Here is a 12,223-nt window from a genome sequence, read left to right as displayed (position 1 = left end):
ATTGATAGCGGGTTTTTTTTGTTGCTGCTGCTCACTGGGCTTAAATAATTCCTGGAGAATAGTGACCGTACTGAAATATAAAATAAAACAAAACATAAATAAAATAAAATCTCATGTAAGACTGGGATATTGCAGTACATTTCTTCTTAAACCATATACTTTCTAATAAAAAGGTATTCACATATCTTCTATATAACCTTCTGTATGTCCAGGTAACTTAAAATCCTGCATCACAAATCCGTAAATGACTTGTCGATAACGTGAATCAAAGAAAGAAACCAAGCCTCACACCAAATGCATATTCTATACTTTTGTATGTTATAAAGAATACTAAAATAAAATATGACATGGACAACTATATAATCCTTACCTGCATAGAATTCTGGACTATAAACTGCACCAACAACTGGATTTAATTTCCAGCCTGTAGTAAACATAAAAACATAATGGAGTTAATATTTCATTAAGGATAATAATGATTTTTTATTTTTATTTTTGTATAGAGGTACAGATATAAAATATCTTCAAAAAAGGTCATTCTAATGGAAGTTTTGTAGGCATCCTAGATTACTGGTCTTTAATATCAGACTCTGAAGTATGGAAATAGGTAATGAAACAAGGCATCTTCTGGACATGTAGTACTGAAGTAAATTACCAGGTGAATGCACAATTGACATGGACTTACTCCCTTAAATTACGGAATTAAGTCAGAACTCATTCAAGTGTCTCTATATCATGTAGCACCAGAGCAAATCAGTTCTTTTTCATCGCTTTAACTCTCCCGTTACAAACCAGAGAGGCCAACACAGCTCGTTCACTGGACATCAATGTTTCTGATAGGCATGGGTTAGTGCAGGTTAAAAAGCAATCAAACAACCTGAGCATCTTGGTTTGGCTCTGGGAAAAAATGAAAGTGTAGACACTGGATGGAAACGTCTATTGTGACATGAAAGAGGTTTGCTCACTGTGGGATCTCAGTCCAACGCCAGAGACTTTTTTTTTTTTTCCCATTTGCATTTGTACATCAGACTGTCTGCAAAGAAACAGGACAGCTATGGGCACGTACCAAAAGTGACTGTACCTCCTGTGTCTACAGCTCAGAAATGCTGCCAGCATAGTGCTACACAGCAGTCAGCATGTAAGAAAAGGCTGCAGTCACATTCTGCAAAGCTCTTAAGTGCTACAAATGCAGCCATGCCTTTGTAGAGGCGTGTTTCCTCCCACAGCTGGCAGGAAACCAAAGCACAGAACCAACAGATATTCTGTCTCGTGTACTCTGCCCAAACCCCAAAGGATTCCTGTCACATCCTTACACCCGACGCAGTGTTTCCAGGCAAGCCTGGAGTGCACAGGCTCGCTGCTGAAGCAGGACCTGTGTCCAAAGCATACGGGATGCCAAAGAACAGTGCTGAAGGAACTGAAGGGATAAGTAAATAGCAGGAGAAAACACTGGCAAACTCATTAGTTCTCAGCTGTGGTGAAGTGCTGATCATTACGGTGTTTTGCTCAGCCACAGGGTGATCCACTCCCACTTCACTCCAAACTCCACAGAACATCCCCCCACCCACATTCTTTTCTTTTTTCTTTTTTTTTTTAATATATTTTAAGTGTTTGAACAATGAGTTGAAGTACTGTGACTGAAAAATTAGGGGTTTTCCAAAAGCACATTTGAATCAGAGGTGTGGGAAGCACGATTTGTAAAAGGGATTACAGAAAAAAAAAACAAACCTGTGAAAAAGCAGCTTTTAAATTAAAGAACTATGGTACTTAAAATAGATCCTGTAACTATGCTGCTGGAAATAAAATACAGTCAAGACAGGGACAACAAGGCTCTTCCAAATCAGAAGAGCCAAGATCAGAAGAATTTAAGTGCAATCTGTATTAAGGCTTGTTTCTGCCTTGGCCATACAATGCAATGCAAAAACACAGTAGAAGACCATAAAACCATAATGCATTATTAAACTGAACAAGTGTAATGACAGAAAATAACACAAAACAAAACTATTCCTACCCATAAAAATACTGCTATCTCTATCTGATGCACAGTAACAATTTACCAGTAATTAACAGTGTTGAGGGGTGTCTTTGAGACGCAGCTTGTTACTCAGTTTAAACAGAGTGAAGAGCAGCACTGCATGCAACCTGCTCTGCAGAAGTAACTGCCGGTGCTATATGTACCAAAAATACAATTACAGAAGCAGAAAAACAGCCAACCAAGGAGGACTGAAATGGCTTTTCTTCTGAAAATATCACAGGATTTTTACCTGACCTTTCAATTTTCCGTACTATTTAGGAACATCACAGTATAACAAATACTCTTAGCCAAATTTTGTCTGACAGAAAATCATAAAAATACTGAGCCTTTCAGTAAAAAAAAAAAAAAAGGAACTTTTTATAGCTTAGTGAATATTTGATATTTTTTATTTCCTCAAAAGACCACTGATCAACACAATCCAAAATGAAAGACTGGACTGAATTTCAGATCTGCCAGCTTTTGCAGTCAAAGAAACTGACAGACACCTCTGAGCTTCTCAGTTACGCTAACAGTGACACAATTTGTCTGAGAGAAAGAAAAAAAATCTTGGAAGACGCAGATTTCTCTCCAAAGTTGAAAGCCACTCTCATCTTTCAGTTCCTTCCCTCCCTCACGGTGATGGCTGTCTCATCTAACTTTCGAAGTTGATACAGGAAATACTTCACTCATCATGAAAATAACAGTAATTAAACCTAACTTTATCTTGTCAGCTACCAGCGAGCTGGCCCTTGGCTGTGTGGCTTAATTGGCTGTGAGAGGCGTTGATGTACCCGAGCGAGCGGCTGCCAAGGAACCCTGCTTCAGCAGCCGGTGTCATTTTGTGCATGTTTCTTACTGTCACAGGATTAATCTCCTCCTCCAGTTGAAACCGTAGAAGCTCAAAGTTTAAACACCAAACAAGGAAACAACCAACCTGCCTGCCCCAAAACCCCCCTAGCAGCCTTGGGTAGAAAGTGGGGCACAGCAAAGCAGAGAGGATTTATTTTGAGACACTGTAAGTATACACTTTAAAACCTTTGTAACCCTCTCCTGACCTCTGTTTCACGTTCCCCATTCATTGCTGCCGTTCTCTCACTCTACTTGCACATAATTCTCTGTTCCCTACAACGCTCGGATGAGCAGCCTGGCTCGCAGTATGGGCACTCGGAGAAAGTGTAACTGTGAACAGGATAGGCTGGAACATCTAAAAACATCTCCAAAATACTTTTGCCAACAAGGACAACTCCCGACACTGAATTTATGTGCAGAGAAAAGGCAGCGCTATCTCGAAAGCACACAAGGTCAACCAGCAAAATCATCTTGTATGATAACAAGACAAAAACAATTCTCCTAGCAACTCCCAGCTTTTATGGACTGCTCATTTCAGGAATTGTCAAAAGTCAGTGGAAAGCACACTTATTTCAAAAACCATTTAGGACACAAAAATAAATCGCTTATTTGAATGAAACTGCATATATTAAGAATAAGTCTAGGTTTTTGTGCTTCAAGCCCCGTTATCAAACATCAGCAATTATCAGGAATGAAAGACAAGAGCGTATCTTATTTTTAAGCTACAATAAACATTAGTGCCTGATGTTTTCATCTAACACATGTGCCTCAACTATGTTTTGAATACTTGCCATATCAGTTACCACATCCTCCTTGAAAAATAAAGCCACATATTAAAAAACAATTGGTTTGGAAGAGACAGGCATGTGGAAACAAAACAATTCCGGCTATCTGCATCAGAATTATCTTGCAAATGTCAATATGCTTGCAGAAGAACACAGAAAAACTAGCCTTATATTTCATTTAAAAGATGAGACCTTTACATCAGATAACAATAACCTTAAATAATCAGCTCTAGCACAGGTTAATTCCTGACAAAATGACAAAGAACTAGAAGCATACAACGTCAGGATGACTAATATTAGAAGCGCTGATTAAACTAAATTAAGCACCTTGCACGTCTACACTTCATTCCTTGTCACTTGTAATGATTACACAAGAAGAACATGGTTCTCCTTGTGTATTTACCTGAGGAGATCCCAGACATTAAAGTTTTGAAAAAACAAAGGTGCATGCAACATCTTGGATGTATGGGTTCATAAACATAAATGCCAACTGTTATGCACTAAAACAGGGTGTTTTGTACTTGTGGTAAGATCTAGATGGAAAAGGATAGAAAATGACACAAAACAACAAGTGGTAAACAACAGCAGATTTTAAACATTCTGGTTTTGGATATTAATAAATGATAACGTATGACCTACATAACCCTGCAGTTCAGGACACAGAGGTGAACATCTGCTAAAACCAGTTTCCTGAAAATCTCACATCTCGGTCTCCAGCATTCCCTTCCTTCAGCACTGGATGTGCTGACACGTAACATGTTATTTGCTAATTAACAGTTTTGTAGCCTCAGGATAATATGAATACAGAATATATATCATCATTTATAACGAAACTACTTTTATCCTTTTATCATGACAGTATAGCAAAGTTCATAATGTCATATGCATATAGTTAACGCAGTTCCTCATTGCAACAAAGTCTTCTTGTGTGATCCAGTCAAGCCTCGTGTCTCTTTAGCTAGATTCACTGAGACGTTTTAAAGCCAGTAAAAACAAAGGTGATTTTCCCATCTGCATCATTTGCCAAGTTCAACATTTCTATATAAAATGAGGGGGAAAAAAAAAAAACAGTTTCTAAGAAAGCATGAGGAATTTCAGAGTCATCGTCCAACCCCCCTGCACTGAGCAGGGACATCTCCAACGACAGCAGGTTGCTCAGAGCCCCATCCAACCTGTCCTTGAATATTTCCAGGGATGCAGCATCCAGCACCTCTCTGGGCAACCTGGGCCAGTGTTCTACAACCCTCAGTGTAAAAAATTTTTTCCTTATCTCCAGTTGGTATCCGTTTCCTTCTATTTTAAAACCATTACCCCTTGTCCTATCAACAACAGACCCTGCTGAAGAGTTTACTGTGGTAGGAAAAATTATGATTCTTTCATTAAAAAATAAAGCCATAAAAATTTATGATTCTTTCATTAAAAAATACGCCCTGGATTTTAGGAAAATCTCACTAACAGGTCTTCACATACAGAAAATAAGATCCTTTGTATTTCAAAAAAGGGAAGAGTCTAAGCTACCTGCGGAAACCTTTCAATTATTCTTCTATAATTTCTGTACAACATTATACCAACTTAGGTCAGTGTTAGAATGAAATTTTTTAGATAGCTTGGAATTAAGATTTTTCAAGGGAAAAAAGGTGGAAGCAGCACCCAATTACTAACCAATTGCGTAAGGAAGACACAGATAATTATCTTTGACTAGATGCATGTCTTGGTACTAAGTAGTACCTCATGCTTGACAGAGACATTCTTCTTAATGGTCTCCCTACCTCCATCATCTGAGCAAAACTGAATCCTCTGATTAGTTAATTCGTCGCAACATTAACACTACGCAAAGCTAGAAAAGAATAGCGCTTTCCTATCAGATACATTTTCCTATTCGAAAGCCACTGTGGTTAAACACTCTGATTCCAATCAGGCAAAATGATGCATGCTACGCCCACACGGCTGTGAAGGAGCTGAGCTCTACACAGATGGCATTTATGCCCAGCCATATCAAGTTTTAGGTCGCTGGACAAAGCCTAAGCCCAAGGAGATGCATGAGCAGATGAGATCCATGAGCAGATGAGTCCCCGCATTGGGCAGAAGAGTGAGGTTTCACATGCACTGAGATTAAAACAAAGCACTGAGGTCTCATGCACTTACCATTCGTGTAAGGGTTGACGGTCTTTTTATTTGTCATTACACGTGCTGTTGCATTATTTACCTAAGCACATAGAACACTGGATTAGAAAGGGTTACAGGGAGGGTCTATGTCACTATTAAATGCATGCATTATTACTGCTATTAGTCATGTAAAAATAAAATGCAATTTAATTTATAGAAGGCAACAGGTGCATAACAAAATCATACTATTTATAATTACATTTACTTTCATAACCATTTTAACTTACAAATCATTTCAATAAAGCAACATCATATCATTTAAACTTTAATAAAAAGACATTAAAAGCAAATTAAAAGGTACTGCATAATTTAAGACTTAAGAGCATGCTTGTATTCCATGATAACACTGATACAATAAATACTTAAAACAGAAAAAAAAGATTATATGAAGGAACATGCAGTGGAGTAGAAGGGAAAGAGACAAGGTACAAGGAAACAAAGAAAATGTCAAAAAAAGGGACAAACGAATTTTAGCAGTGTGCAACATAACCCTTTAGAAGAGAAGTACCATTGGAAAAGCAACATCTAGCATTCAACACTTGGAACAAGAGCCTTTTTCATTGCAAGAATTAACAAAATCATTCAAGCTTTAAAATCACAGCTAACAAAAGGATAAAAAGAGGGTGCATTATTTAACACAATATGGAGTTAACAATCTGAGTAAGATGTGCACGAAGTCATATCCTCAATCCAATCAGTGCCTCCCAGGCTTGCTTAAAACGTACACTCAATTACAGGCGTACCAATATAGAAAAAAATGTAGCATCAAGAAAACTTAATACAACAAGTCAAAAAAATTCACGTGGTATATCAGCGCTAAATACGTGAAACGGCAGATGGACTTCTCCACTTACCATTCAGCACCATCGCCAGCATGGGTATGTATACAGTTACCATGGTTACTGAGAGTTTGGTGAGGGCCCTAAGCGCTACCGTCGAAGGGGGAAAATGAAAAGGCAAAATATGCAACATCTTACTCAAAAGACGACAGCATTTTCAATTGGTATTTTTTTATTCTAACAAATACGACTGAGGCAGTATTGAAGGGGATCCAGTGGTACTAAAACACATTTGTCCCAGTTTGCTAACAGATGTGAATGGGTCAGGCCATCCAGCCAAAGCAGCCTGACGGGTTCATTAACAATTAAATGTTGAATTTGGTCGGTCTCTAGTCTTTGTTTCTTTTTTTTTTTTTACATCTTTTGGATGTTTCTTTCCCAATCTGAATTTTTTGAAGGCCACTGTGGATCCTGCATCAACCCTGCAGCAAAAAAAAAAAAAAAAAACCAAAACAAAAAAACCAACCTTTTGTTTGTTTTTGTTTTGTCTGTCACCCTTTTTTTTTGTTGTTGTTCTCAATTAATTTTTTTTTTTCTCTTTTTTTGTTGGCTGGTTTTTGGAATCTACTGCACCCATTGATTTACAAAACATCCAAAATAATAACTTCAAAATATTAAAGCTTTTGGTTTTTTTCAATTCTGTCATCCACCTTTCAGCAATAATGATAATAATAATCATAATTACAAAAGAAATAATAATAAAAAACCCAAGTAAGGCCAGATTCTCTCTCTTTATATATAAATATATATATAAACAATGGGAAGGGGAAAGGGGAGCACACAGAAGACACCAATGATGCATCTGAAACAACAAATGAGAGTGAAGCAGACATTTATAAAAAAGATGAAAAGGAAAATATTTTGAACATGCACCTCGATTTTACGGCCCTCTACCACGGTGCCGTGTAATTTCTCCCTCGCCCTGTCCGCATCAGCACTATTTTCGAAAGTTACGAAACCAAATCCCTGCATGCAGGAGGGAGAAGGGGGGAAAACAACATGCACATTATTATTTCAGTCAATGACCACTTGTTTTCTTATGTTCTCTCTGTTTAATTTAATATTTTCTTGTCCTTGCTTCATTTCTGTAACATGCAAATTAGAAAAATTATAATCGTATTGAGATGTGCAATAAATAGGCGACAAATGTGAATAATTTTTTTCTGTCATCAGTTAGATAATACCCTCCGAGAAATTCAACGAATGATACCAAAAATACCTTTCTACATGTCACTACAGAGGAAAATAAATCTAACGATAAGAAAATGAAATTAAAATAAATTAGTGTCTTCACATAGAAAAAAAATGAACTAATGAGAAAATAAAATGAACCACATTTTAATGACATGCAGATATCTCAACGAAATAGAAAACATGTGCACAAAATTCAACACTGAATGTCAATATCCTCTAAAACACTGCCTACTCCATCATGCTGTTGTGATCATAAGAAACATTGTTCCCATGCAACACTAGGGTAACTTAAATTTTTGTCGAACTATACAGCCTTTACTTATTTTTTATAAAAGAAAAAAAAAGAAAAGAAAACCACCAACATAACAAAAGTACTTTTAGAAAAAAGTATAAACTTTCTTGTATTAAGAGATCAAATAAAAGCACATGATGTGAATAGAAAAAGAAACTCGGATAAAGGAATAAAAATGCAAACATTTTGAATAAGCTTAACTGGTTCATTTACTATTTATGTACATTACTTTCCACATACAGAACATGCAACCGGTAAAACTCCAGAATCCCGTGTCGGCAGGACAGGAGCATACTTGACAAAAAGGAAATTCTGCCTATGACAAACGCTTTGCTTTATAATATTGGGCTAAACAAACATTTCTACTCCTACTAAAATTGTACTGTGCTCTGTTAAATTAAATGCTATTTACAATGGTAAATATTTTGGAAAAAGTAAGACATGGAAAACCATTTCAGAAGCATACACCAACCCTTTGAAGTAACTCTCACATCAGCACTGCAATGCCTTTGGATGCGTTCCCAAAGTTACCCACACAAATATGCTCCTGCATCCTTGGTGTTGCATAACAAGAGAGATTTGCAAGTTGCACATGGCCGCTTTTTATATTGGCACATACTGGAAGCCCTTCTACAACCTTTATCTTTACTGTTGCTTCTGCTTGAGCTACGAGTTACAGCTTTTCCCTGTTCTGCTCCTCAGCAATAAGCCACGTGTCACGTCTCCTCATTCTCCAGTCCAGGCACCACGTTCTGTGGTCACTATTCACTTACTCTCCGCAGTTCTACCCATTGTGTACATAGTGAATGACTTAAAAAAAAAAAAAAAAAAAAAAAAAAAAGGAACAAAGCGAGGGAAAATATTTATACAATTATTTATACATTTTATACAAAGAGGAGACCAAATATGTAAGTAAGGCAAAACTGACACCAAGCATGGGAAAAACAATGGATATGAACTACAAAATTAATCAGTTGACAAAAAGAGTTAAGAAACTACCAAGATTATTTTGTGAATTATTTGGGTTATTTTACCTATTTACATTTATTTATGCTAGTTTATAAGTGACATTTCTATACAGTACCAGTTTATGTTCCATTCTCTTCAAAGTAGCTTAAACCCATTGTCTGTTCCTCCTTTTTTTATCTTCTCTATTTAAAGCCACCCTGAAGGCTGAGCTCAGAAGTGCTGCATCAGCAGCTCCAGTGCCAGCTGAAGGCATTCTCAGAACACCTGATTCCACACATTTTCTCCACAGCTTTAGCACAAAGCCACGACCTTGCTTGTCACAAGGCACTGAGGACATAACTCCTGTACCCAAAGCACCAGGAGTGCTGAGGGAAGGTAAATCCGGCTCCTCAGGACTAATCCCTATGTTTTAGATGCCTGTGTAGGTTTTTCTTGTACCCATCCTCAATTTGAAACTTTTATTTCTTCTTCAATTGCTTCCTCCCATCTTGTAAAAGCTCTGTAAGAAGCAGCTGATGATTTAAGATGCCATTAAGAACATTTCACAGCGGAAAACATCACTGAAACCATGGATCCAACGAGCCTAGCTCCATGTGATAGCATCAATTCCCCCAACTCTCTTCTCCCCTTCTCCTCCTTACTCAACAACCACCCCTTCTCAGAATTGCAAACATCTGGTGGGAGTTGTTTAGCCAAAATTTTGCCTCTGTCTTATTAGCTCAAAGCATCACCAGTTAAATTTTTTCAAACAACTAAAGGGAAAGATAAAAAACCGAATTATATTAAAAAAAAAGTGGAGCCACAAGCAGAGATAAGATAGGAACTTCAAAGATTCTGAAAAGAATACTCATCACGGGCTTTTTTTTTTTTACTTTCTCACGCTGTACTTATTCTCATAATTAACACTACTTAAATTAAGCTCTTACTATTTATACAAATCTTGAATTTTACCTAGCTGACCCAGAAACTCACAAAATGTACATTAACTCATCACACATTCAAATATTTACACAAACACGTTAATATTAATTGTATACGCATCTGACTCAACGGTTACTATAGCTTAGCATACTATGTATTTTATTAACCAGTAATGTAATATCTGCACTTTATTTTTAAAGTCTGTTGCATGATTTAATAATACTCAAGTGTGTTAATATAATATATGCTAGAGATATATTAATACATATACACACAAACACACTTCTGAAAGTATATATGTAGTATATAGCTGTATAGAGCCGTAATTTACAGCTGGGGAAAAAAAATAGTACTTGTTGAGGTTCCGGTATCTTTGCAGCGTCTCAGTTGTGCCTGAGACAACAGCCATTTGCAGCTCCATGGAGAGTTTCAATGTTAAAAGAGCAGAGTAGCATTAAAATATGCACAAAAATGGAAACTATATTTCTAATTGTCCTTCCGAGATGAATGGTAAACACAGAGAAAGTTAAGTTATCAGCAGTTTTTAATGTTACCTTAATCAACGGCTTCAAGATCTGGGAAAGGTAAGCTTCATTTATTTAACACAGGTTGTAAGAAAGATCTACATCAAACCAATACTGAAATTTTTGCAATTCTTATAAAGAGTTTCAAAAGTCATCAGTGTTGCCATACAATTCTAGCAAAGTTATCTTTGTTATTATTATTATCTCCCCAAACAAACAGAAATTTTCTCCTGGTTTCAGCTGGGGTAATATATGTAGTACAAAACTTGTATTATTTCAGGTTTTCTTTTATGGAGAGACTCCCTTCTGCAAAATTATTTTATACTTTCTGGTGGTGCTACAACATTATGGTTTTTGACTCTGCAATTCCATTTTTTTCTGAACTATTATACTATGAAAGTGAGCTTACTTCTGTTGTTTTTGCAATAATATTTTTAAACATTTATTATTGAAATAAAAATAAATAAACAAAAACAGAAACAAAGAAAAATTCTAGCAATTCTGCCAAACTGCAGCTAGAAACAAATTTTAATTTTGATCCTGCAAACTTTTTTACCTGTATTCAGTTTGAGACCACTTAGTAGTCCTTTCAATTTCAGTGGGATTTTATGAAAACATAGATAAGCACTGCCGGGAATGGGACTTTAATCTGGTGCATCTTAAATCCTACAGAATGGACATGAAATGATCAGATTAAAAATAAAAAAAAAAGTTCCTGTTATTCCTAATCCTGTTTTAAATTTTTTTTTTACTCAACTGAGAGAATCTAAGGGTAAGTCTAAGAGTACTTCTGCCAGTCACAATTCTAGGGAGCTGTACCTGAGACAACTCTAAACAAGAGCACAGACAAGCAGTGTACATAAGCAATGAGACGCATCACAGAACGGCTTTAAGTATCCTCAGCATCTTCCCAGAGCAGCTGGGATGCACCAACACAGCACTGGATGGTATAGAAGTATTTAATAAGAATAGGTCTTAGCATCTCTATAACAGTGTTTAACTGAGGTAGCAAGGTTACAAGCCTACCTAGAAAAAACTCTCCCTTGTGAAATCCTTTCTAGGCGCTTGTTTTTAGCACAAGGCAGAGGGATATTTTCGCTACTGCAAGACCACTATTAAAAAACCCCTTAATTTAGAAATACCTCCTCAACCCACCCGCCAAAAGCTTTTAAAAAGCCTTATATTTAAGCAGTCTGATGCAGATGTGGTGGTTAAAAGCCCTACACATGGCTAAACAAACGTGTACACCACCACCACGACATGTGGATTTTGTCTTCTAAATTTATAATATTATCTAGCAGGAGCTGGTCTGGACAATCAACATCTTTTGCAAACACAACTGATCAGCCATAATTTAATGGGAATAAATTTCAGCCAGATAGGAGATTCCCAGCCACCAAATTCCATGCATTTTGTTTGTTTGTTCAATTAGGTTTGGGCTAGCAGGCAAGGATACTAATTAATGAATGTCAGAACAATTTTGGAATACAAACCAGGAAATTTCAACTATTCCATTAAAAAAAAAGTGATGGCTTTAAGTTTAGAATATAAATACAAACACATTAAGGAAAAAATTGACAGAATTAAAATATATTTTATTTAAGAGAGATTTATGAGATACCTGGTTCTTAAAAAAAAAAAGACATTACAGGACTTATATAACAGAAAAA

The 12,223-nt window shown here is 36.5% G+C and overlaps 1 protein-coding gene across 36 annotated transcripts in view; it reads right to left on the bottom strand.

Annotated features, from left to right (window-relative positions):
* The window catches only part of RBFOX1 (RNA binding fox-1 homolog 1), a 968,785-nt gene that overhangs the window by 80,942 nt on the left and 875,620 nt on the right, over positions 1-12,223 (bottom strand). For all 36 annotated transcript variants that reach the window (XM_086759520.1, XM_086759516.1, XM_086759504.1 and 33 more), the window contains 3 exons: positions 7,527-7,619; positions 5,794-5,854; positions 371-424 (listed from right to left, as the gene is read on the bottom strand). In XM_086759520.1, the coding sequence (XP_086615646.1) occupies positions 371-424; positions 5,794-5,854; positions 7,527-7,619 (208 nt within the window). The remainder of the gene's footprint in view (positions 1-370; positions 425-5,793; positions 5,855-7,526; positions 7,620-12,223) is intronic.

The sequence above is a fragment of the Chlamydotis macqueenii genome, chromosome 15 (assembly GCF_036417535.1).
Source record: "Chlamydotis macqueenii isolate bChlMac1 chromosome 15, bChlMac1.mat, whole genome shotgun sequence".
NCBI classification, from domain to species: Eukaryota; Metazoa; Chordata; class Aves; order Otidiformes; family Otididae; genus Chlamydotis; species Chlamydotis macqueenii.
This window is presented reverse-complemented; position numbering and strand designations above follow the sequence as displayed.